The sequence below is a fragment of the Ochlerotatus camptorhynchus genome, unplaced genomic scaffold (assembly GCF_037179485.1).
Source record: "Ochlerotatus camptorhynchus isolate MF236.1 unplaced genomic scaffold, CSIRO-AGI_Acam_v1.1 ptg000389l, whole genome shotgun sequence".
Lineage (NCBI taxonomy): Eukaryota > Metazoa > Arthropoda > Insecta > Diptera > Culicidae > Ochlerotatus > Ochlerotatus camptorhynchus.
In genome coordinates this window covers 160,215-186,971 of record NW_027040876.1, presented here as the reverse complement: position 1 = coordinate 186,971, position 26,757 = coordinate 160,215, and the positions used below count along the sequence as shown (strand labels likewise).

General features: G+C 40.1%; 1 protein-coding gene across 2 annotated transcripts in view; it reads left to right on the top strand.

The window, feature by feature from the left end:
• LOC135710498 (palmitoyltransferase ZDHHC8-like) overlaps positions 1-26,537 on the top strand; it is an 87,900-nt gene extending 61,363 nt beyond the window's left edge. Inside the window, exons 6-7 of one of the 2 annotated variants that reach the window (XM_065233094.1) lie at positions 13,242-13,714; positions 25,142-26,537. In XM_065233094.1, coding sequence (XP_065089166.1) covers positions 13,242-13,714; positions 25,142-26,216 — 1,548 coding nt within the window. In that variant the 3' untranslated portion in view covers positions 26,217-26,537. The remainder of the gene's footprint in view (positions 1-13,241; positions 13,715-25,141) is intronic. The other variant, XM_065233093.1, reaches the window with a different exon arrangement.
• Positions 26,538-26,757: the final 220 nt, after the last annotated feature.

The following is a 26,757-nucleotide window of genomic DNA, read 5'->3' as shown; positions in this document are numbered from 1 at the left end:
AGAGGATTCTGGTGAATCCCCAAGAGGATTCTGGCGAATCCCGAAGAGGATTCTGGCGAATCCCGAAGAGGATTCTGGCGAATCCCGAAGAGGATTCTGCCGAATCCCGAAGAGGATTCTGCCGAATCCCGAAGAGGATTCTTCCGAATCCCGAAGAGGATTCTTCCGAATCCCTAAGAGGATTCTGCCGAATCCCGAAGAGGATTCTAGTGAATCCCGAAGAGGATTCTGCCAAATCCCGAAGAGGATTCTGCCAAATCCCGAAGAGGATTCTGCCAAATCCCGAAGAGGATTCTGCCGAATCCCGAAGAGGGATTTGCCGAATCCCGAAGAGGATTCTGCCGAATCTCGAAGAGGATTCTGCCGAATCCCGAAGAGGATTCTGCCGAATCCCGAAAAGGATTCTGCCGAATCCCGAAGAGGATTCTGCCGAATCCCGAAGAGGATTCTGCCGAATCCCGAAGAGGATTCTTCCGAATCCCTAAGAGGATTCTGCCGAATCCCGAAGAGGATTCTGCCGAATCCCGAAGAGGATTCTGCCGAATCCCGAAGAGGATTCTAGTGAATCCCGAAGACGATTCTAGTGAATCCCGAAGAGGATTCTAGCGAATCCCGGATAGGATTCTAGCGAATCCCGAAGAGGATTCTGGCGAATCCCGAAGAGGATTCTGGCGAATCCAAGGAAGGGTACAAAAATATTGCGAAGATGCCAGTAAATTCGCGGAGGTTTCTGACGAAGCTCGAGAAGGATTCAGCCAAATCCCACGAAGAATCCCGAAGAGTATTCCAGCAAATTCCGAAAAGCATTCCGTTGAATGCTGAATGGTTGTGGCCTAAGGGCCTCCTATCGGGATCCGTTTGAATCCTTGTCAGGACCCATTGGAAAAAAAACGAATCCGTTAAAACCATGTCGGGATCCGGTTTAGTTCTTATCAGAATCCACTAGATTACTTTTTCAGATTTGTTGGATTCCTGGTCGATATCCATTGAAATCCTATCGAAATCCTTCAGTGACAGGATCCCTATCGGAATCGAATCCCTGATAGAGTCCCGATCGAGATCTGTTTAAATCCTGTAGATAGGGTTCTACATGTTCGAAGCTCTAAAATGAACTCGAGTTTTGTTTCTTTCATACAACGTCAGAGCTTAAAATTATTGACTGCCTAGGCTGAGTGTGAAAGCACTGCACTATTCAATCGATTGCTCTGTGCAGACCGTTTGCACCAAACGGTAAAGCACGAGGCAATGAAAGAGCCAACAAAAACATTCAGTCACTCACGAGCAGGCGACGCACGCCGCTCTCGGCGCCTAATACATAGGTGCCACAGTCGGAAGAAGTGTTAGTTTGTTTACTAAAATGAACCATGCCCATTTTGTTATGGCATGTTTGCTATAAGAAATGCGCCTTGTGTTTATTAGCGAATTTCACATCAAAGATTGATTAATTGAGTAGGTAATCAGTTTGGCACGGCATTTGTGACCAGCATACACCTTCCGGTAGTATGAAACAGGTCAAAAACTGTTCAAATCCGCAGATAAAAATTTTTGTTTTGAATTTCTGTATAGCAAAATAGTGAACTTTTCGTGAACATTAACGGCAAAGAACTCACCAACACTGGGAGACCGTGAGTTCCTGTCCACCTGTCATAAAACCGTCTTGCACGCCGCTTGCATTCACTCACACAGCATGTAATTGAGTCATTTTTCCATAGAAAATGCACGCTCAGTCATTCAAAACAAATATTGGGTACCATCACGGCAGTGCTCGGCTGTCAGTGACCCGTTTACCTCTGAATCATTCAGACTCTCACGAGGCAGTGAATGATGAGGCAGATGGCAGTTCATATTCATATCATAATGACTCAATGAACCTGACTGTTTTGCGCACTGTACAACGTGTTCAACGCTCTCACCCTAAAGGGCCTGGGTTCGAAACGAAAATGAAAAAGAAGCATGCTTAGAACGAAAGGTTGGCTGTTGACCTTCTCGTCGTTGCTTTACTCATCGCTTTCACTGAAAGCAACGTCGATTTTCTAGTTAAACGAAACCTCATTATATGGCTTTCAATCCCTTTCATTGACGCCTCTTTTGATGTGTTTCATGAAAGACGAAACTATCAAACTCGAGCGCTGTTTCACTCATCCGATTAACCGAAGCTTGAAAGCTTGACAAATGAAGCGACGGGAGAAAGAGAGACAATCGACTGAAAATTAGTTTGTAGACGCCGACTGAGGTTCTAGAATACTGCGAAGCTGTTCGACTTTAACAGAAAAAGAATGCTTCGTCGCATCAATTTTGTCGATTGAAGCTGATATTGTGACGCCCAGCCTGTACAACGGATCGTTTGAATTCGAACCTATTCTGACAGCTATCTGAGAAGGGATTCCATGGAATTTTCACTCCAACAGATCCGACAGGGGTCGTCCCAATGGATTCCAAAAGAAATGCCAGTCGATCTAAAATGGGATTCCAATGGATCCTGGCAGGGACTCAAATGTATCCAGAGAGAGCTGGTAAATATCACGGCCGTCATGTGACGATGAGAAAACAGGTCCTCTCACTATCACGAGACGAAGCTACCTATTATTGACTTTCTGGCCATTTTTCAATGTTCAAGCACTCATGAGAATAATTCTTATGTGGTTTTGACATCAGCATTTCTAACTAATTTAGATGAATTTAGGCAAACAACCGTATGTAATCGGTAGAGTAAACATTATTAAGATTTCATCGGTACAAGTAACTTTAATAGCATTAAATGAGCTAGTAATTACGATGATCAGAACACTGTAAAGTTCTGTCATGACAAAAAATTCGATTAGATTTTGAAAAAAATCTCTATCATCGTTTTCTCATCCAATGATAGTGACAGAAGTATCTCTGTAAATATCGCGTGAGATCTTTCATTGAAAATGACATTTGCCAGCCCTGATCCAGACTAGGATTATAACGAATTCCGACAGTTATGCCAACCGATCTGAAAAGGGGTTCCAATGATAACTGTTCGTTGTGTTCCGTTGTAATCATAGTCAGAATATCAGTGCCAACATTTCAAAGGGGCGTAATTGCATTTGTAAACAATGGCTTTAGCCGTCGGTTTCTCGCGAATAAAAGCTCACTCATGAAAAATAATGACACCAGCAGGTAGAGGAATGTTTCTTCTACCAGCTAGCATTGTAATTTTGGAGAGGTGAGATTTCATTCGCGAGAAATTTACGGCTAAAGTTGTTGTTTACAAAAGCAATTACGCCCCTTCGAAATGTTGGCACTGATATGTTGGGAGTCGCTGCCAGAATCCATTGGAATTCCATTTTAGATCGAATGGAATACCTGTGTTTCAAAATCTGTTATACACTTGACTTCGAGGTTAACAAAGTTTGGCCTCGAGTCTCCGAGGATAAATGGGATTGGGGATTTTTTTCTGAGGATTATTAGAGGAAGTATAACAGTCTTCGGGGGGAAGTTAAAAGGATTTTTGGAGTACAACTTGGAGGTCTTTCGGAATATTTTTGGGTAAAATTTTCGAAGTTTCCCTTAAACAATCTTTGGGGTCAAATGAGCAGTTCAAGGTCAATGAAACTTCGCATAATTGTACGCTAAATCATAGCACATAAACGGCTCATCTAATCGAAATGATGTATGAAACAAAGTTGTAGGAAATTGGATTGCCTTTTTCATAAAAAATACACACTGAAAAAAATCACAAATTTTCATTCATTTTCAACCTCATTATTAAGTTTCTTTACACGCAAAATTTAAGTTCAAAATTTACACTAGTACAGGTAAACTTCGATATAACATACATTTTGATTTCACGAATGTATGTTATACCGAATTGTATCTTATATCGAAGCATGATTTTTAAATTAAAAAAAAAAACACATTTCATTTTGCATTATTTTGATAAATGATAAGAAATGTTCACCTAGAAGTGCAAAACTGCCTTTCTTAAAAAAAATATTATTTTTCTGGCACAAAAGGAAACCCCGTCGGAGATAAGCTGTCGCTCGCGATTTTATGTTGTATTTATGCATTATTGATTTCATGGACATCCCTTGTTCTGCATCCTGAATTATTTTTACTTTGTCGGTTAAAACAACAACGGAACGTTTCCTTGTTTTCTTACAAGTTAATTCTTTGGGAATTTTCGGAGCCATTTTTGTGAATTTGTTTCGATCTGATTTAAACTTTGAATGAATGTGTCTAAGCCACTGGTCCTATACAGTGCTGATAAAAATCCTTTCTTCTACACTCAATTTAGCTGAAAATGAAGAAAACCTTAACAGACAGACCAACTACCTGCATGAATTTGAATTTTGATATATACAAATTCCCTTGATCTAGGCAACCTCTGAGTATCAAAAATAACATTTGTTTTTCTTCATTCGTGTCTGGATTCTCATTATCGCCTCTGTTGTTGTAAATATTGATATTCGTCTTCATCTTGGTCGGGATGATATTGAGGATCAAATGCAAAATGATTATTTTCATTTTAAACAAATATAGCGCTGAAAAACGTGGTTTTTAAACATAAGTCGACGGCAAATTATTGCCTCAAGCTGAACTGATGATAATATCGATGATTTAGGCAGTGTGGTCGACAATATTCAAAATAATCATTTTGCCCAAAATGTCGTTGATTATTTTGCTTTTGAGGATCACTTCTGATTTTGACAATTTTGGGTTTGATAATCGAGCACTGGTGAATATCAACAAACGCGTATTCGTTGATGTATAATAAACTCATTTTTTCATTTCGCTCGTCTCGTAACTACGAAGATGTTCAAAACAAACGCAATTCATCGACACTGGGTTGAAGCGATACTCCTTGCATGTGATGGTAAATGATAAAAACAGACACTGGTCCTATATCAATAACTAAAAGGAAGAGGAGACAATTGCCTTCTTATTCATTATCTCTATCTATATCTATCTCTATCGCTATCTCTATCTTACGCACTTCAAATCGACCAATCACGAGCTGGTTCGCGTTTGACAGAAAAGTGGTTCGTTTTCACCTCCGTATTGTCTCCTCTTCTCTTACACTGTACCAAAACATCATGCTCTGTTCGAATGAAACCTCAGACCATTCGAATCGAAACATCGAAATTGCTTTTTCGAATGATAGCTGCAACCGGACGACGATTGTTTTGTAATCAGATGATGCTCCTCTCGAATACAGGATGAACATTGATACGAGAAGCGAATGGACCTCAGTTGAAATACGTAATGCTCTCTGTAGAATGATTGTCATCCCAAATTGAAATGCATATTGTACTGATTCAGCCCCATAACGCAAATCCTCCAAAACGGCGATGTAAAGTTTAGTAACCGAATATTGCGAGGGGCACGCACTAGTCTTTCAATACTACACAGCCTGCTGACCAAATAATTAAAATCTTGCCACTACTGTATTAAATACTTTGAATAAACTCTGAATTTCAATAAATACTTTAATTACTCATAGTTGATTTTCTACGATTTTGGTAAATTTTGATGTGCTCATTGTGTCCGCTTCAGAAAAGCATTAGTTTAAAAATCTTAAAAATGCACCATTTTGTGCGTTTTTAACAATATTTTTTTTTAATTTTTGACAAAAGTTTTAGATTTTTCCAGTGTTATTATTTTTTTTTTTTTTGAAAAGGCAATCCAGTTTCTAGAACTTTGTACTCGACGTCTCGATTAGATGAGACGTTTTCGTGCTATGATTTATTGAAAAAAATCGAACGCGCTGTTTTGATAAATGATGTGTGAGTCAAAATAGCTGAATTGCGACACAACCCAAGTAACAATCCAAATGTTAATTGGTTTTATTCATGTTTTATGGTGGTTTTATCAAAGCATGACTGAGTCTATGTGGTTTTATCATTGCTTTTTTCAAGTAAACTTAGTCTCATATCATTGATATTTCTGAAGAGTGCTTCAAGAACACTTGTAGAAGCCTACATAAAACTCCATTTTTTGTAAGTGTGATTGATCTTATGAACAGTTTTAAGAGACACTTCAACTCCCTTTCAAGCCTTCTTTTTAAGCTTTCATAAAACTTGAGAACGGTTTTGAAAAAGGTTTATGGCATTCTTCTATAAATTTAATGTGTCTTGAGAATGCTGTCATAAAACTTTCTTAAAACAAAAAGGTTTTAACCGAGAGTAAAAACTTTTGAGAAAGACTTTCCTAAAATACATAAACAAACTGTCACAACTAATGGACGCCAACAGGTGGGGAAAAAAATGAAAAATAGTGGATCTTACAAACGGAAATTGAGTAAAAACCTATCCAATATATTAACATGCCTTCATCTCAGCAAGCATCGACTTCAAAACAAGACGAACAGGAACGAATAGGTATACAAAGACACAAGGAAAAAAAGCCGGAGAACATTCCTTCCGGTGCTCAAATGACAAACTCGATGACGAGCTTTTATCTAGTCTACTGTGATTTACATACCAAAAGGTTCTAAGCGGTATAAGAAATATTCCAAATTAAATTATTCATTGTAAATCACTTTGCTTCTCAATACTTACATTTGATTACACCGCGATGTTTTCATTGTACAGTTCTAGTAAGTTGTGTTGTTTAGAATAATTAATAAAATCAAGATGGAATATGAATTAGCAACAACAATTGATTATAAGATCTTTTCATTTGAACGTTAACATTTGCAATGTGTGTGATAGAAGCACTGAACTTATGGCGATCTTACATAAAACTTATCTGTCTTGAATATCAATCACTAATTTTATTCAAGCCCAACTGATCTCATTCAAGAAAACAACAAGGTTAATTGAACTTATCACGCTCCTCCATAGTTCTGTGCAAGAAAGATTAGTCTTAACAGAATCTTGTCAGGGGTTTATTTCAAACCATTGAAAATAATGGCGATTGCTTTTGACATTCTCGGAATGTAGCCATTAACACATAAATGACAATAATAATCATTCGATTTCAGTTATCCCAACTGATTATTACCGTTCCTAATAAGGTTCTGGATTCGACAAAGGAATCTGTAAAATCCCTTTCAAAATCATAAAAAATCTGCCTGTTTCAAATTTACCACTTTGCCAATAAGATTTTTATTTTTAAATAAATCAATATTTAGGCAATACCGTCGAGGCGCGTTAGATTTTTCGAACTTTTGTATTGCTTAACGACGGCAACACAAATATAGCATGGAAAATCGCTCAACTACAAGCTAGAAAATGATCGTCTTTGTTAATATGTCCATGACCAATTTTTATTCACATCGTTATAGGTAAAGGAATACCAAATAATCGAAGAATTTATAACTCGAACAGATTTTCCATCTAGAAACAAGCTGCCTATCTAGCAAAAACTGGAACCTGTGAAACAAACTTATCACGTACTGGAAGCACTCTTGAAGAGAAAAAACATAACACAGTGGCAACTTGTCGTAGTTTTATAAGAGGTTTAAAGAGATCTTGAATGTCATTATAAGCATGTATCGATAGGAATGTCAAGTTTCAAGCGAACCTTAAAAACTAGTCTTGAGAACCTTCTTTAGTATGGGCCTCCTTCGTCTTATGAAGGTTTTATGGCTGTTTTAGAGTAGCTTTGTAGAATAATTAGTTTTATGTTCAGTTTTATAGAACTTCTCTTGAAAACTTCTTAAAGTGTACCATAAAATTCATTTTGTTACTTGGGAAACTTCATTGCCCCTAGCGTACAATTATCCGAAGTTTCAACTGTTCATTTGACCCCAAAGATTCTTCAAGGGAAACTCCGAAAATTTTACCCAAAAATCTTCCGAAAGATCTGATCTGAACTGAAAAATATAGAATACGCCATTTTGAAAAATTAGGCGTGAGTTAAAATGGTCAAATTCCGGCATAAACTTGGTTCATTGCCCCTAGCAGTGCTGATAAAAATAATTTCTTCAACACTCAACTTAGCTGAAAATGAAGACAACCTTAACAGATAGACCAACTATCTGCAAGAATTTTAGTTTAGATTTCTCTTGATCAAGGCAACCTTTGAGTATAGAAAGTCAACATCTGTTTTCGTTTATTCGTGGCTGGATGTTCATTATCGCCTCTGTGGTTGTCAATATTAAGATTCGTCTTCATCTTGTTGGCGAAGATTTTGAGGATCAAATTCAAAATGATTATTTTCATATTACACAAATATAGTGCTGAAGAACGTGCCGTGTTCATTATTACTGGACATTGCCCCGCTTTCCTGTTAAATTTCCATCAGTGCATGAACTTAAATCCATCGGTGCAGTCGTCTATTGACCAATGCACGGAATGAACTCATAAAAAAATTTGACTTTTGAGTGGTGTTCCGTGTTTACTAAAAATGAACACATGATGTAATGCACGCGCAACTTTAGAAAAGGTCCTATCAACTTTTATAAACAACTTGTTAGGCCCTTTTTTTACGAGCCGAAGAACGCCAACGCAAAACAAACCACTATCAGAAAGGGGAGAATTCACCCTACCCGATGGTGTCGTTGATTTGCATAGGCGTAGTTTGGTTCGCGCGAAAAATGTCTAATAAGTTTTGTGTACATAAGTTGTTAGACCATTTTTAAATGTTACGCGAGAATTATTCATGTGTTAATTTTTAGTAAACATGGCACCGCTCAAACGTCAAATTTGTTCATGCAGTTCATTCCGTGCATTGGTCTATAGACGAGTGCCCGGGGAACTTTTGTTCATCTACTGAAAAAGTAAGAGATTATATCCAAGACACGACCGTAGATTTGACGTAGGATTACGAAAGGAAGTTTTGATGTCACAGGAAAAGTATAGTATATATTAAATTGATTTCTTAACTCGTTATCAGTGATAAAGTTCGATAGGTTGAAATTTGGAAGCAATTTGAGAGTTCTGTTGTCAATCCTGGACGATATGTCTTGGATACAAGCTCTTACTTGAACTCTTCAGTTAACTCTTTTATCAGTCATTTGTGGTCCTGAAAAGGACCGATGGGTTGGAAGCTTGGAAACCAATTCAGAACAAGGCTGTGAAAATTTGTCCTCGATGTTCTTGGAGATGATAGCGGTGCGGAAATGGAATATGTAATAGGGAAAACACATCAATTACAGAATCTGAGCCTACCGGACGGTACCTACGTTTATGCTTTTTGATGCAAATTTTAAGCCTCTTTTATTAAGAGAATACGGCAAGATTTTTTTTGGCATAATTCTCTTAATAGGAGGGGCTTAACATTTCCATCAAAAGGCATAAACATAGGTACGGTCTGGAATGCTCAGTGCTTGGTATCAATATTCGGCGCCTGTGTTAGGGAAACAACTTTTCCCAAACAGGAAACGCCTCGTCTCGTGATGTCCAAATTACGCATTTTCATGCACAAAACGCACAGAACTTTTGGTTTATTCAATAGATCGTAAAGACAGCGAAAACTGATTGGAGGAATTTCATGCTAAAATTGTTCCATTCGCGAGATATTCGCGATAAATCATATAAATTCGAGATTTTTTGTTTTTTGCTTTTTCTAGCGTCCTGAAGAAAAGTGTTTTTGGTTATTTGACATGGTCATGTGGTATTCGGTCATTGCGAGAATTTGTATGTACCACTTCAATACTTGACGCATTTGACCATAAACGTTTGGTTGCTGGGTACATTATCAAAGAGCTTTGGGGGTGATGTGGCTGGCACCAAGGCGAGCGAACGTTCAATGAAAATTAACGCTTAAACAACAAAATTTATGGTGGTCCTGAAAAGAACCGTTTTGCCGTGATGGTTGGAGTAATGCTGAGCTATTAGGGTGCTCAACACGGATGAGGCTGGCGAGCTGTATGTTGGTTGGAACGAGGGTGACGCGCTTGGCATAGATGGCCCACAGCGACTCACGAAGATGGATCCTGATCAGTAGTGGTGAAGCTTCTTCCTCCTTCTTCTGTGAATTGGACGCTCATGTGGGCTGTAGCTCGCTGCTTGCGGCCAGCTTTTCGTTGTGCACAATGTTCAACGCCGCGCGCCGAAAGCACTGCTGCTGCTGCTGCTGACGACCAACCGGACATCACCACACACGGTGATTGAATAAGCACCGTTCAGGAAGACAGGACCGAATTCGATTTTGAAATCTGTGTTAGGGAATACGCTTTTTGCAGGCAATCGGTGATAATTTTGCTTGTTTACAATGCAAATCCATCCGCTATTGACAGAATTATATGTGGTCAAAACCTGACCACTTTTCGTAATGCGGTCAATTATGGTTTTTTTGTAATTGCACCCCCAATATGTTGCCGAAAGACGTAATCCTACGTAAAAAAAAATGACACAACAGCGGGGACCTGTCAATTAAGTTGTTTGGCATTGTGGACCTACTTTTGAGACCCACTGGTTCAACCCTCGGATTCGGATTTGCATATTGGATCGTTGGGACTTCTGCGGTCCTTTGTACATGTTTCGAAGTCTTGTGTACTCGACCTAGAGGCCTTCCAAGGGAACTTGATAGGTACCTTAAAGATGTGGTATCTTGAAGATCTTTCCGGCGATGTTAAGAGAAAAAGTTTGTAATTTTTCCCCTAAGAGGAACTTTTATAACGACCATAAGACTAAAAGTGGTAAGCTGCCAGTTCAAGTGCCAAACACTTGGAGTTTTTAACACATTAATTGTGGACAGGTTGAGAGATTTTTTTATGATGTCAGGAGGTCTTCCAGAAATTGCGAAAACTTCTAGAGGTAGTGAGAATCATGAGAATATTTTGAGGTGGTTGGGCAGACCTTTCCGGCCATGCTAAGAAAAGAGTTTGGAAATGACCTTTATAAGAAACTGTAGAGCGAAAAGAATGAAGATTCCAAGTTGAAGTTTAACGAACTTCCAAAAGAACTTCAATAGACTCCTTCAACAAATGTTTAGAGTGTAGAACGGAACTTAAGAGTAAACCTTCGAAAACCAACAGGATAAGTACGAAACACTTGTAAGGAGTTTCAATGCATTGCTTTGAAGAGTTTGGATTTGTTTTCAGATGAAAATCGCAGAACTTACAGAGAGAGCTTTTATGTGGAAAGGTCATTTAGACAAAGTCCTGAGGACTTTTGTAGCAGTTGGGATCTTCCACTAATTGAAATTTGACGATCTGCCAAAAGAAGAACTTCAGAGGACCTCCATCGAAAATGTGAAAGCTGTGACCAACAATTGAAATAGGCCGAACAACCTCTGTCCTGTAATCTGTCCTTATCGTCGTTTCCAGTCACAGGACTAGTTGTGGGTTTAATAATTTGTTGTTTGTGACGACTTAGATTTTGATATAACTAGGGCTCTGCTTTAAAAATAGAGTAAGAGTAAATAAGATAGGTTAAGATTAGTCTGCGCGAAACCGTATGAAACTGAATAAATAAATAAAAACCATTATTTACGTTTGTTTGTTCCGCCTATTTCAATTGTTGGTCTAGAAAAGAAGAGTAAACTTTGGAGGACTTCTAGGATAGATACGAGGGTTTTATTCAGAGAAATTCAAAGATAAGCTCCGAAGGATGTTCGGAGGACTTCCACTGGAATTCCAGGTATTACTTGCAGATGTAAGCTTTCAGAAACCCCATGCCAGGAGACCTTCCTGGAGTATTTGAGAGAACTTAGGTACTTCAAATCTGGAAGCCATCCAGGTGATGTCTAAAGGACTTCCAGAGTAGGTTTGGAGGTTTTCAGGTTAATGATTGCGATAGTCTGTCGGAAGAAATTTAAACGACTTCCTTGGAAACATTAGAGCAAATTTTTGAGGACCTCCAGAACTAGTACGAAGGGACGAAGTCTAGAGATATTCGGAGAGAAAATCGGAAAAAGTTTTACCGATGGTGTTAAGTGCTTTCAGCAAATAAATGGGAACTTTCAGAAACTTCTTAAATATTTCGAGAGGCCGCCCTTCTGGAATATTCTGTAGAAAAAATTATAGGGGTAATCCAACCCACTAGGATGTCAATGAAATGTATGTAAACCGATCATATACAAAATGTTTATTGCCTCGAAAAAAGTAAAATTTGGGCTCAATCGGACATAATTTGGGGTGCTTTATTAAAAATTATGGAATACGCCATTTTGAAAAATTATGCGTGAGTTAAAATGGCCGAATTCCAGCACAAAAAATTCATTGATCCTAGTGAACAATTATGCGAAGTTTCATGGCATGTGAAGAGGGAAAAATAATATCGATTCGTCAGTTGGATTTTACATATGAATTTCAGAGAACTTCTTAGGGGAATAAGGTTGTCACCGATGTAACTCTTGAAGAACTTCTTGAGAAAGTTTAAAAGGCAGAGCATGAGAATATTTAGAGAACTTCCAAAGAAAGTGTTGAAGTGTGACGATTGTCCAGAATTCGTATGGACTTTTTGGAGGACTTCCAGTGAACAGTTTAGGGACGAAGCCTTTAACCGAAATGGCAGAACTTTCCACAGGACTCGGAACATTTCGAATTCCCAAGTGTACTATTTTTTGTAAAACTGGTGAAAGAATCTTGGCTAATATCCGGCTGCGGCTGAAATTAAGGCTTCCATATTTTGCTCCTGTTTAGTCCACCCGTCGCTTCTGTTAGAATTTGCCTCGTTCGTTCGAAAGGTGTTTAGTTTCCTTACTCTGTTTAGACTCCACAAATCCGTACGAGCCCCCTCCGTCCAAAAGGTAAGTTCACCTCGAATAGCAAGAGGTCGTGTTTAGGCTACCCATCCCCTCCTACTAGAGCTGCTGTCAGTTGTATTTAGCTCATCATTTCCCTCCTCCGTCGTCCTTCTAATTGGCCACATCTGCCGCTCCGTTTCAGCCCCTCAAGATCCTTGAATCCCCGAGTTCGTCCTTCTCCACGCTTACCACCGGCAACAGCTTCGACAGCTTGGATCTGGCCATCTACAATGGAGCCGCCCATCTGGGTGCGCTCGATCGGATCACCCGGCCGAGCCAACATCATCTCAGGCTGCAGCTAATGGGCGGTGGTTCGAGCACGGCGGCCAGTCACCTACGGCCCAGCTACGACGACGATGATGAAGCCAGTTCCGACGATAGCTTTTTCGCCTACAAGAAGAAAGGCTCCGTCGTGTGATCCGAATGCTTGAGCTTTTCCATCAATTTTGTGCTTTGTATATGCGTATGTGCGTGTGTAAATGTTTGCGTGTGTGTATTTGCATATAACATAAGCTTGTGTGACGTGCTCTCTTTTTGTTTGATATCTATGATGTACTATTTAAGGATTTGAAATAAACGTGAATATGCATTACATCGACGCTTTGAATGGAATTTTAACCGATCTCAACTATCCACAGCTATCACCGGGACGTGAGTGTTCCGACATCGACATGGAACCGCAGGCATCGCAGAGTCGGGACTGTGAACCGACACCCCCGTTGCAGCGGCATGGTTCCAAAAGCAACTTTTTCCTACCACCAATTGATGGTAACGGAGGATTGAACCTGAACGGAGGCGGCCAGATCGTTCAGGGAGGCAACGGTGGCGGTGATTCGCCACGGCACATACGCATGTACCACCCGCGGCACAGTCCCCACCCTCGTCAACGTGGGTTGGATCCGTCCCGAAGTTTCACGCCGGAAGGCCTGTCGCCGGATCAACCGCCACCGATGATCACGATCCAGCAGCAGCAACAACAACTACAGCAGCAGCAGCAACAGCAGAACCAGCAAGGTTTGCCGCGTGGAGCCTCTGCGACACCCACAATGCAGCAAAGAATTAAAGCACTCGGTGTAGCGACACCATTAGCAATGTCTAGTCCCGTTAGAAGGTATGTGTCCATTTCTTTATCCGTTCTCCATTAACCTAGTTTCTAAGTTGTTAGGATCCATTTTTGAGCATTTTTTCTACGACAGAATTTCATTTTCGAGACCGCAAACAAGAGCTTCATACTCGTTGATTTGATATGTTCGATATGGAAACTTACCTATATACTTATCATATTCTCACTTATCTTATCGTTTTATTACAATTACAACTGACCATCTTTCGTTGCTTACCTTTTCTCACTCGGAAACTGATTACACACTCAAAAAAAAAAAAACAATCCAACACGCCTTCACTTTAACTTACATAACCTCTAAAAAAAACCTAAACTAACCATACCGACGGTGCAGATGGACCTAAAGCCGCCAACCGCAAAACCGAAAAGCAATTCGCGCACCTGTACCTGGCACACCATTCGGCCGCACCAATTTGACCATCGTCCCCCACAGAACCCACCCTCTGCTCCGCGAAATGCGCGCACACACACCCAAACACCTATATGTATTCAAGAAAACAAAAATACCAAAAAATCCAGCAAATTTTAACACTAAGAAACGAAGACAGTCTCCCCTGCGGATGTTTTCGAACCCGAAACCAAACCGCCACGAGGAGACGGGATAACGACGGCGACGACAACCTCCGGATGTTCCAGTTGAGATACGGCAACTGTGGACGATGCCAGCGGAGAAAAAGGATCTTCCCAATTATCGTCTATATTTTGGCTTACTGATTTCCGACACCAACCACGCCCCGCGCGCCACACACATCTATTCAACTACCAATAGGCTGATATATAGGACTGAGTGAGCTCTATCTTCCGGAAGCCAGTTGCTCAAAAATCACAGAACCAAAACAAAAAATGCATTGTCGAGCTGCTGGTAATTGAATAGTGTTTCTTTGTTTTCTTTAGTTTAGAATAATTTGTTGGTTCTTATTTTTCTTTTTTCGATTCGTAGTTGGTTGAACATTTCGTTTCGTTGGCTTCGTAATTTTGATATTTGGTAATTTTACTACGCTCTCTAGATATGCGCTATAGAACTTTTGTGCTCCACTGTATGCGGTCCCGCTGTTTTTTTTTCGCCAAGCTACGTAATTCGTTCTTATTCTTAGTTTTATTTGGAACTTCCCAACAATTTGGCGGTTTTTCGAAGGCAACTCTTATTTTATCCAGTACAGTAAAGACCCGATTTTGCCAGCCCCTCCGCGCATCAGACTTGTATCTTTCAATAATTTTACATAGCAGTAATTCCCAATCATTCCCATTCATCTTCATGATGATTGATTAAGGTATTATTATTATTTATCTTTATTAGGGAGGCTTTCAGCCTTGGGCTGGTTCGCCTCCACGATTAAGGTATTCCTTGTTGCGATAAGACGATTTTCAAAAAGGAGGCTGACAAAATCGGGATTCTGTTTATCAATAGAGACAAAACAGCTTTGATCGCTCATTCGAGACAAGAGTCATCTTCAAGGGAAACCATGTCAGTTGAGGGGGTTAGAAGGAAAGGGGTGTAAGCAACCCAGTGGCAGGCGCATAGGCAACATGTTATACCGTGACAGCGGGCTCAGCACAGCAACATAAATGATTTGAGCCCGGGACATGCTGCCTACTGTCAAACGCTGATGTTAGTATAGGTCTTGTCACTGGCCTTGGTGTAAGTGATCGATTCTCTTCATCGATTTTCTCTTTCGTTGATACTTCAGCTGCAAACACATTCCTTGATTCGTGTGCCATTCTGGATGCTAGATGAGAACCGTCCTTTATCAAACTATGTGGCAGAAATAGCACAACATTCTGTTTATAAAGAGTTTCTATCAAAAGAGAAAGTTGATGAAGAGAATCGATCAAAGTCGCTTACACCCCTTTCCTTCTAACCCCCTCAATTGTCAATTACAATGCCACTTTTATAACCCGAAAGTCACTATTTCTTAAAATTTCCTTTTTTACGACTAATAATATAATGTTGAGTGTGAAAACTTTGCTTTTAAAAAATCACATGAAATCATAGATTGATTTGGTAACAAATTTGTGTTAAAGATTCATTCAAAAAAAGGTGGGTGAAATCTGACCAGAAGAGTTGCGAACAGTATTTAGTATTTGTCTAAATATCGAGAAAAAATAATGTCGCAGATTATTGAATTATTTTCTTAGCTCATTAAATTGTATTGTATTTTTCCGGACTTACCGTAATCTAGAATCATCGAGACACAAAAGCCTATGTCCGATATCATATAATGTTATTTACGTTTCAGAAGCAATTTAAATGCTAGCAAAGACGTTGATAGAGACGCGCATAGAAAATTTATGTCAAAACAGCAGCACGGTTTTTGAGAGATCTTTTGGCAATGTCACTGGCAACCATGTTTCTTCGAGTTGCTTCAAGTGACTTTCATACAGTGCCGCAATGCTGTTCAAAAAATTTGAACGTTCGACCGGAACTGAATAAAAATGAAGTGCGCTATTAGACACTACCAGTTCGTTTTCATAACCAGGTTCACGCAAGATTGTGTCGAAAATATATTTTCATTGCTTAGGTTTAAGCAAAAAAGAATAACTTAAAACTGCTATCAGTTTCCCAATTTATGTCAGAAATTCCAAACACATCGATAATAGACTATGACTGACGGACTGTACAGCACGAGATGGTTTCAGTAAGTAACCATCTTCAAAAGCAAGTTGTGAGTGATGACCAACTGATCACTGTAAAATACCCGAAGGATGTTTTCGACGATGCATTTTTTGACAACTCTGAAAGAAATCAAATTTATCATATCGGTGGATATATTCTACGGAGCATTGTTATGAACTACAACGTTTGTGAAGCTTGTTTTTCGCCATGTATATCAAGTATTGCTATCTTAAAATCATACTCGAAGTTTACTATACTGAAAGATTATACTGGCGAAGCATTGCTTTATATATCAAAGAGCATGTCTTGTTGTTGCCAAATTGGGTGATCTTATGAAAACACTCTGAACAAATATTTTTGAAGACTGTCATGATATCAGGAGAAAAATTATCGAGCGTTTCCTTATCATTAGGCTGAGAATCCATGAGCCGTTCAAAGTTCGATCAAATAAGTATGACAGTCGCTCCATGACAGTATAACCACAGGCAAACAGACATAACACTCGTAAGTTGTTCATCGAACAAGCATTTAACGGACAATATAAAAGTATCGTAGTTGGTAGTACCACCACCTGTGGCGCGCATAGTCAATTCCCTTGCGTTTGACGTTTACACACTACCGCCATCTGTTCAGCGTAGTGCCCACCACAGTGTAGTCAACAGATGGCGGTAATATTTTAGCGACGATGTTTTACAGTGAGAAATATTCAATGAGTTATGTCTGTTTGTCTGTGGTATAACTTTTGTCATATTTTACTGTTTTGCTTGCAGCGTTGAAACCCCTAATAAAATGCTATGGTTAATTTGCTTAACGACGTGTTCGGGGTATCATCAAAACCATTTGTGGAATAGTTCAATGATTTGGGTTCTCGTTTGATTATGGTATTTTTTAATTAGGGAAATTGGTCAAAAATTTGTAAAATTTATACCGGAACATATTTTTTTTTTTGGAGATTGAGATTTTAAATCCTAAATGCATGTACAATTATCTGTGGCTGCGGTCTTTCCATATTGAAAAATTGTATTCGTTTCAGAAGAATTAGTTTTTTTTTTTCTTAGATTGCTATCTGGAAAAGTTGTGTTGGTCCCAGATTTATGAAAATTTTAGGTGTTACAAAAGTTTCTCTGTGCTTAAAATTTTTTCGTTCTAATTATCAATTCACGATCTGAACCGAAAATCATCGTAAAGTATTGTTTGTTGTCATAAATGGAGTCATAAGAATCATTACAGAGTGAAGAAATAGTCTAAGCACTTGCTTATCTATCACGACCCCGAATTAATTCTTATATAATACAGTTCCTAATATTTTTTGAAATAAACTGCAGAGCTCTACGATCAGTTTAATGGATTCACCACTTTTACAGATGCTCCAGATCTTCCATAGGACGGTCTCATAACCATCCAGGTCCATGTTTACGTCACGACCTTTTTTTTCTTACATCAAAGTTCAAAGTTCTAAGTTAAAAAAACGATAAGCTCTAGGATCAGTTTCATGGATTGTTCATTTTAAGCATGTTCCGGATCTTCCTGAGGACGGATCCCTGGCCATCCGGGTCCATGTTTATTTCACGACCCCGAATTCTATCTTATATCACAGTTCCAAGTGTTTTCGAAAAAAAAAAAAACCGGAGCTCTAGGATCAGTTTCATGGATAGACCACTTTTATGGATGTTTCGGATGTTCCGGAGGACGATACCATGGCCATCCGGGTCCGTGCTATGTCATGACCCCAAATTCTTTCTTATATCACAGATCCAGGGCTGTTACAAGATTTTCTATGTATGATCCGCGAAATCCGCGATTTCTCAAAAGAAATCCGTGACTTCAAATACTAACCCGCGACAAAAAAAAAACTGTTTTCATTGACTAAAAATAGCATTTGCATACTACTACATGGCATTTCAAGCTTATTGCTTATAGCATATTAGATTTTTGCCTGCTCTTAACTTTGAAGTACTTTCACATTTTAATTGAGAGCTTCCTATGCCTGTACCATCCTAAAGGGTGATACGGTCAAAATTTGGTCAATATCAACTTGACGTATTTCTTTCAATTTTGCATTTAAAAAACCTGAACACCCCTCATTTTGAAGGTGTGTGTGTGTAGAATGTTGCTCCTATTTTGATTTTGGAATTCACTCTTCAGTTGTCAAAATGCCGTCCAAGCAAGAAGAGCAGCGTATCAAAATTTTGCTCGCGCATCGCGAAAATCCTAGCTACTCGCACGCAAAGTTGGCAAAATCGCTAAAAGTTGCCAAATCAACCGTTACAAATGTAATTAAAGTGTTTGGGGAACGTTTGTCGACAGCCAGGAAGTCTGGATCGGGGGGAAATCGAAAACCGGAAGCCGCTGAGACGACAAAGAGAGTTGCCGGTAGTTTCAAGCGAAACCCTAACCTCTCTCTCCGAGATGCCGCAAATAAGCTGGGTGTATCGTCTACAACCGTGCATCGAGCCAAAAAACGAGCCGGACTATCGACTTACAAGAAGGTAGTGATGATAAACAAAATACGACGGCCAAAGCGCGATCCCGGAGGCTGAACACGACGATGCTGACGAAGTTTGACTGCGTGGTAATGGACGACGAAACCTACGTCAAAGCCGACTACAAGCAGCTTCCGGGACAGGAGTTTTATACGGCAAAAGGAAGGGGAAAGGTAGCAGATGTTTTCAAGCACATGAAACTGTCAAAGTTCGCAAAGAAATATCTGGTTTGGCAAGCCATCTGTACCTGTGGCTTGAAAAGCAGCATTTTCATAGCTTCCGAGACTGTCAACCAAGAAATTTACGTGAAAGAGTGTTTGAATAAACGTCTGCTGCCTTTCCTGAAGAAACACGGTTGTTCCGTACTGTTTTGGCCGGATTTGGCATCTTGCCATTACGGTAAAAAGGCCATGGAGTGGTACGCCGCCAACAACGTGCAGGTGGTTCCCAAGGACAAGAACCCTCCCAACACGCCAGAGCTCCGCCCAATTGAGAAATACTGGGCTATTGTCAAGCGGAACCTAAAGAAGACCAAAAAAACTGCTAAGGGCGAGCAGCAGTTCAAGGCAAACTGGCTTTCTGCGGCGAAGAAGGTGGACAAGGTGGCTGTACAAAATCTGATGGCAGGGGTCAAGCGTAAGGCCCGGCAATTCGGATTTGGAAAAGCGGAAGCCTAACTGAATATTTTTCCTGAATTTTATACTAATTGAACTTGAAAAAGAAATTTAATTTGATTTTTTAAATAAACGATTTCACCGATTTACACGCGTTTTCCCTTGACCAAATTTTGACCGTATCACCCTTTATGCCCTAGAAAGTAGAGAAATTTTCCAACTCGAAAAATTAATAGACCGGACGGGAATCAGTCGCCTCCATCATGGACTTGCTTTGTAGCTGCGCCTTTACCGACTGAGCTAAAGGAGAATCGTGTATAACCTTTAAAATAAAAAAAACATTGTACCATCTTCAGTTATTTATGTACAGTATAAATTCATAGTAATTAATGAACATAATAAAACACCCTTACATTATGAGATTCTATTGAATAATACCGGCCAAGATTTAAAAAATAAATAATTCATTTTCATTTGAAATGCAAATTTTTTTGAAAATTTACCTTTGCGTCTCTGACGTATTTTTCTGTCCTAAATATTGCAGTTAATTTGGCTCTAGTTTTCTCACTTTTTACCGATTCAAACCAAACACCCTGCACATAATCGAGAAATTACCAGAGGTTCATAAGTCACATTTGTTGGTCACGAAATTATAGGTTTTCCAAATCGTCCAGCACGGAGAACAAATTCATTAAGTTAAGATAACAATCCTAATAGTTACTTTCACATGGAAAAATATTGTTGTTTGAAAGAAACTTATAGTTATTCCAGCATTAATTTGACCGTCAACTCAATCATATCTACCTTATAGATTCAACTGTTCATCTTATACTCAATTCAAATATAACTTTGATCAATTATAACAACCGTCAAATGTAATTTAGTTATATAATTTGGTTTCAAGTGATTATCATAAATCCACATACTTTTAACTTGTGATGCGTAGAGCAGGCGATAAGATAGCTGGCTCTCACGCAGATGAACACGGTTCAAATTTAGTTGAATGTTCTTGTTCACCTTTTTTATGATTTTGCAGTTGTGTTTTTGAGATGGATAAAGAAACAAAACAAACTTCCTTAATATGTCGATAATGAAGAGCAGTTCGTTTAATAAACATTGTAAAATTTTGCTTCCTTAACAATAGTTTTCTTGAATCAACTAAAGCATAGTTGTTTTTTGAAGTTTGACGTTTGTTCATCTATTGAAAAATATAGTTGAGCCAACCGAGGAGCCAACTATGGACTATAGTTGTTGCCCTCTATATATAGTCAAATCAACTATATTTTCGGGATCTCTAAAACAATTGAACAATATTGTTATTTTGACCGGAAAAATAATTGCGACTACAATAATGTCTGTAACATCGAAAAATTTCCAATCAGATTCAAAGTCTATGTGGATCATGCATGATCTATTTCCGAGTAATCCAGATGTTCAAGGTTCTTCAAATCGTCCTGGAGTGCAGATAATTTTATCTACTAGATCAACCGAGATTAGGACAATGTCTCTAGTATCGAAAGATTTCCAGACAGATGCACAGTGTCTATGTGGATCATGCATGAACTATTGTCATGTATAGCTGATGTTTTAAGTTCTCCAAATTGTTCTGGAGTTCAGATGATTTATTCTACAAGATCAACCATGACTGGGATAAAGTCTGTAGTATCGAAATATGTCCAAACAGCTTCATGGTGTATATACAGATAATGTTAAATTATTTCCACGTATACCAGATGATCTAGGTTCTCCAATTCGTCCAGCAGTTCAGATGATTGGTTTTACTAAATAAACAAAGACTAGGATAATATCTGTGTTATCGAAATATCGACTTGGAAATCCTAGAACATTTGGCATACACGGAAATAGATTGGCATGATCGACATAGACACTGCAAATTTGTTTGGGCATATTTCGATACTACAGATATTGAATTAGTCTTAGGTGATCTAATAGAAAAATAATCTGATCTCCAGAATGATTTCAGATCATCTTGTATACGTAGCAATATGTCGGGTACAATCCACATAGACACTTTGAATCTGTTAGGACATATTTCGATACTACAGACACTATTGGAGCCTTGGTTGATATAGTAGAACAAATCACCTGAACTCCAGGACGATTTGGAGAACCTAGAATATCCGGTATACATGCAAAAATTACTCCTATTTATACGATTCGTTTATGATTTGACAACGAAAAATACTATGTTCATATTGTAAAAAAAGGAAAATGTCTCACATTGGACAGACCTCAGGAAATTTCCGTGTAAATCCGGTGACTTATGGAATTGAAATCATTTCTCGATTATTTGCAGCGTGTTTGGTTCGAAATGGTTAAAAATTGAGAGCCTAATGAACAAACATGATGATAGCAAAATAATCCGGGACGGAAAGGTTACAATGAATTCCACATTTTTTGTGACAGCACATCAGTATCTTCGCGATTTTCGCGACATCATTTAATGTTTCCACGATTTTCGCGACTGAAAGTTCAAATCCGCGACAAATCCGCGAAAATCGCGAAATTCGCGAAATCCGCGCCTGTTGTAACAGCCCTGCAGATCCTAATGTAAAAAAAAACCGTAGAGCTATAGGATCAGTTTTGTGGACTGACCACTTTTACGGATGTTCCGGATCTTCCGGAGGACAATGCCAGGACCATCAGGGTCCATGTTATGTCACGACCCCAATTATTTATTATATTACAGTTCCAACTGATATCGAAAAAAAAAACCGCAGCTCTACGATCAGTTTCATGTATTGATTATCCCCAATCCTTTATTGTATTACAGCTCTAGGATCAGTTTCATAGATTTACTACTTTTACGGATGCTCTGGATCTTCCGGAAGACGGTCCCAAGGCCATCCAGGCCCATGTTTATGTCACGGACATAGTGTTTTCGAAAAAACCGCGGAGGTCTAGGGTCAGTTTCATGAATGAAACACTTTTACGGATGTTCCGGATCTTCCGGAGGATGATCCCATGGCCATCCGGGTTCGTGTTTTAGATCCTAATGTTTTGAAAAAAAAAAACCGAACTGTTTTCGATAATGTTTACGTTAAATAATGGCACGAAGCTAGATCGTAGGGCCCTCGTGTTGCTTCAACAGAGGAAGTCCCGGTAGTCACGAACGATGCACTCCGTTTTCCGCATGAGCAGATCGCTTGCCAAATAATGTAGGGTAGGTGTACCAGTTATGGCCATACGTTCCTATTATGGTGTGTTCCAGTTATGGCCTATGGAATTCCCATAGGTTGTACTGTCACAGTACAACTTTGAAAGTTTCTGCTTCCTTACTTCGTCCGGAACATCAAACTTGTGCTGGGCGGTGAAGAGCAGTAGCTCCGGGAGCTGCCAGAAGTCCGCCTTGACGTAAGTCTCATCATCCATGATGAGACAATAAGGCTTCGTCAGCATCTGGGTGTACAGTTTCCGGGCCCGTGACTCTTTCCCACCGTATTTTGTCGTTCGTCACGATTTGGAGCCTTCTTGGGATTCCGCTTAAACGCTTTCACGACACGCTTGTGATCCTTTTTTTTCCTTGATTTGTTTTCCGTCGATCTTGTTTTCCGTGCTGAGCACCAATGCTACCGAAACCAGGGAGGCAGCTCCCACACCTGGACCCTACCTATCGACCCATTAACTCATGAACCGGCCTTACCGGCCAACGGCTTTACTTCCCTTCCGAAAGAAGGCGTGATCAGAGATGTTATGCCTCAGAACATCCCGGCGGCGCCGACTGTGATTGAACCCAGGCCTGCTGGGGTGAGAGGCAATCACACTTACCACCGGCGCCCCTCTTGCTTGTGATCCTGATCACTAATAAAACATCCATTGTGACCGCATTTCTCCTTCCGTTTGATGCTCAGAGTTTCGTATTAACGTTTAATCACACGACTCACCGTTGACTGCACGATTCCGAGTTGTTTTCCGATGTCCCGATGAGAAAGTTGAGGATTTTCCAGGTGCTTGCGCAAAATCAATTCGCGACGTTGCGGTTCGGGTGACGCCAATTTATCCAACTTTCGAAAAACTGACAGCGATAAAAATACAGTGTAAGCAATACACTCTAAACTACTTCTACCCAAATTTTCAAGAAAAAATACCCAATGGGTAATGTTCTACAGCGTTTTTTTTTTCGTTATGCTATTTGATGTGGGACACCCTTTATCTTGATTGCATTGGCAGTTTTGCTAGAAATCACCTAGGCATAGGTTGCCAATGCAGTTTGTTTTGAATCCGCTCCTCTCTTACACTATACCCTCTCTACTATAAACCAGACTTAATTGGTTGCTGGTCGTGAATATTGCGTACGAAATATTGATGCAAATTGATATCAACACTTCAATTAACAAATTCGCAAGTAAGAGAAGTCGTAAACAGATTTAGTTTATTCAGTTTAAATGTGTGCTAAAATAAAATCAGGTTAAAAAAAAAAACGAAAATGGATTGCCGCAAGTAGGGGAAAGGGATGTAATGTTGGCCTAAATGCCCCTAATTTGGACCCATACATAAATTCAGCAATCGACTAAATTTTCAATAGCAAACCAAAATATCCATTAGTACCGTCCCAATGACGCGTTCATCTAGATACAATTGATAAATAGCAGATTTTAGCGATGAGCCCAATCTTAGATCCAAAGGCCAACATTAGAGCCATTCCCCTATCTATTTTTATTTTATGTGGGCTAGAATTCCACAAAATTGAATTCAAATCATAGGGGGGCCCACTATAAAAAAAGAGACCCCAAGGGTTGTTAAATGTTGTTAATCATTGTCATGACAACCACATATCACATTTTTTCATCGTTAGGACTATTGCATGCTCAGCTAGAGCAATTAAAGTGAAACTCAATAATTTCCCATAGTAACTAATCGAAATCTCCATACAAACTTCAACCTATTGGCGTGGCCACCTTCATCAATCTTTACCATTTTTAGCATAGACTCATTTTTTAGGCTATTGAATCGAACCAGAGAGTGGTCTATAAGAAATGTCTCCCTTTTTTTCAAAATGATGCACCCCACTGTCACAGTACAACGTATATAGTTAATCAAAACATTATCGTAAATAATAATGGTTTGTTTATGACCCATTTCAGCTCTGAAAAATGCTTCCTGTAGTTTTGCTACCGAAGATAATTTTCGCACAAACTTTTAAAATTTGCACTTGAGTCACGTTTAAAAACATGTAAACAACACTTTCGTTTTTTGCTGAGTATTAATAACCGATAATTCATCATAAAAAATCACTGACCACAGACCCCTGGCAGAGTGAATGCGATTGACCGAGCGGACAAAAGTTCGTATTAATGCTTATTATTCCTTTTGCTGGTCAGTTCGGCTTGTCGCATTCACTCCGCCAAGGGCCTTACTATCTTGCGACATCTTCTTTTTTATCGGCTATGTTGTTAATTTTGGTTGAATATTTTGCATTTGTCCCAGTTTAGCTCAAATCCTATAAATTTTTATCAAAAGCAAGCTTAACGCGCATATTTCCTCCCATAAAAAGCTCAACTCGCTAGGCTCTCAGCAAATGCGCTTCCTATTTGCGTTGGAACTTTGCAAAGCGTTCGGCTCAGTAGAAGTTCTCCGTTCGTTTCGAACCACTCTCTCTCTCTCTTTCGCGACGTGCCAACTGTACATTTCAAATCTAATAAAATTCCTTTCTTTTTCTCTCGCACTCCAATCCGAAAACCAGGTCCAATCCAGGCACGCCAACCCAACCCCGGCGACCGGATTTCATCGGAGTGAACATGGTTGGCCAACAGCAGCAGCAGCAACAACAACAACAACAACAACTTCAGCAGCAGCAGCCCGGTGCGACTTACTACGATTTCCCACTGCAGCAACAAGCGCAGCTCCATCAAACGGGTCTTCCCCCGGTGCATCCCTACCACCAGCAACAGCAGCAACAACAGCAATCCCAGTACCCAATGGTCCACCACAATGGTGGTCTACCTCAGCAGCAGCAGCAATCGCAGCAGCGAACCCCGAACGTCGTCTACCACCACGGAAGTCCCCAGCGGCGGTATCTCTCGGAAGGTGAGTTGGCTCGCCAAGGCGCCGAGCTTTCCTACGCCAGGAGCAACCAGACCGTGGACAACATCCGAGAGCTAGCCGGTAGTCCCCAGCGGGGGGTCTACATGTGGAAGGACATGTCGCCGGGTTTTAGCAATGACGGTAGCAATCAAACGCAGCAGCTTCTAGGCAATCCGCAGCAACAGCCACAACAATCGCCGGGCGTATTTGTGAGCATGGCCACATCGGTGTACCAGAACACGCCCAGTCCAACGGCAGCTCAGCAGCAGTCGCAGCAACCGCAATATGGAGGTGTCAGTGCCGCCAGGTATCAGCTCCAACAGCAACAACAGCAAGCCACCATGAATAGCTACCATCCGGCGTTACGGGGTGGTGTTCCAGTGTTCCCTCCGCAACCTCTTCCGCCGACGGCGGTCAGCATCGGCAACGGTAACAATCAGCAACAATCCGCACAAGTTGGCGTCAGCAATTCTGTGGTCGGCAACAGCATTGGCCCGCAGGCGCCTTCGCCGCAGATCAAGCGGAAAGCCACGCCCACCCGGCCGATGTCGTTCGTGAGGGCTCTGGAGATGACCGATTCGATGGAGCTGAATCCAACGGACAACGGGAGTAACAATGGTGCCGGCGGCGGCGGCAGCAGTAGTGGTGGACAATCGTCAGGTGGACGGGCGACGACACCGACGCCTCCGGATCGGGGCAGCGTGTACGATATGAACTATGAGATTTCCGTTTAGCAACAACAACAACAAGAGCAGTTCGGGAGTGGAAACGGTAATTAAGATTTTTTTATAGTTGGAAAAATGAAAGTCGTGGCGGGTGATCTCCTCGCGTGGGGGGCATTTCGGAAATTTGTTGGTAGCTTACTCATTTTGTTGATTGTTTTAAATGAGTTTTCGTTTCTGTTGTCTTCCGAAAGCGAACGGTAAGCAGTAGATGTGTGGTAGCAGGAACGGTACGCGGGTGGATTTGATTTAGTTTCCTTCGTTTGGTATCCTTCGACAAACTAATCGTGTCAGGATGTTGATTACCTGAAGAAACCTGGAAAAGTCAGGACATTTTAGATCTCTCAGGGAATTTCTTTTAAATTCAGGGAAATATTTCTTAATCACAGAAACTTATTAATAAGTATGACTGACTTCGCTAGTTTCAAACAACTTAATTGCTCGGTGTAGTTTGAGGATGGCTGTTCATTTTAAATTTTAAATACAGTTGCAAATCTTTAGTTGCTCAATGCTTGAAGTTGTCTTTTTGGCAAGTTGAGCAAAATACTCAAAT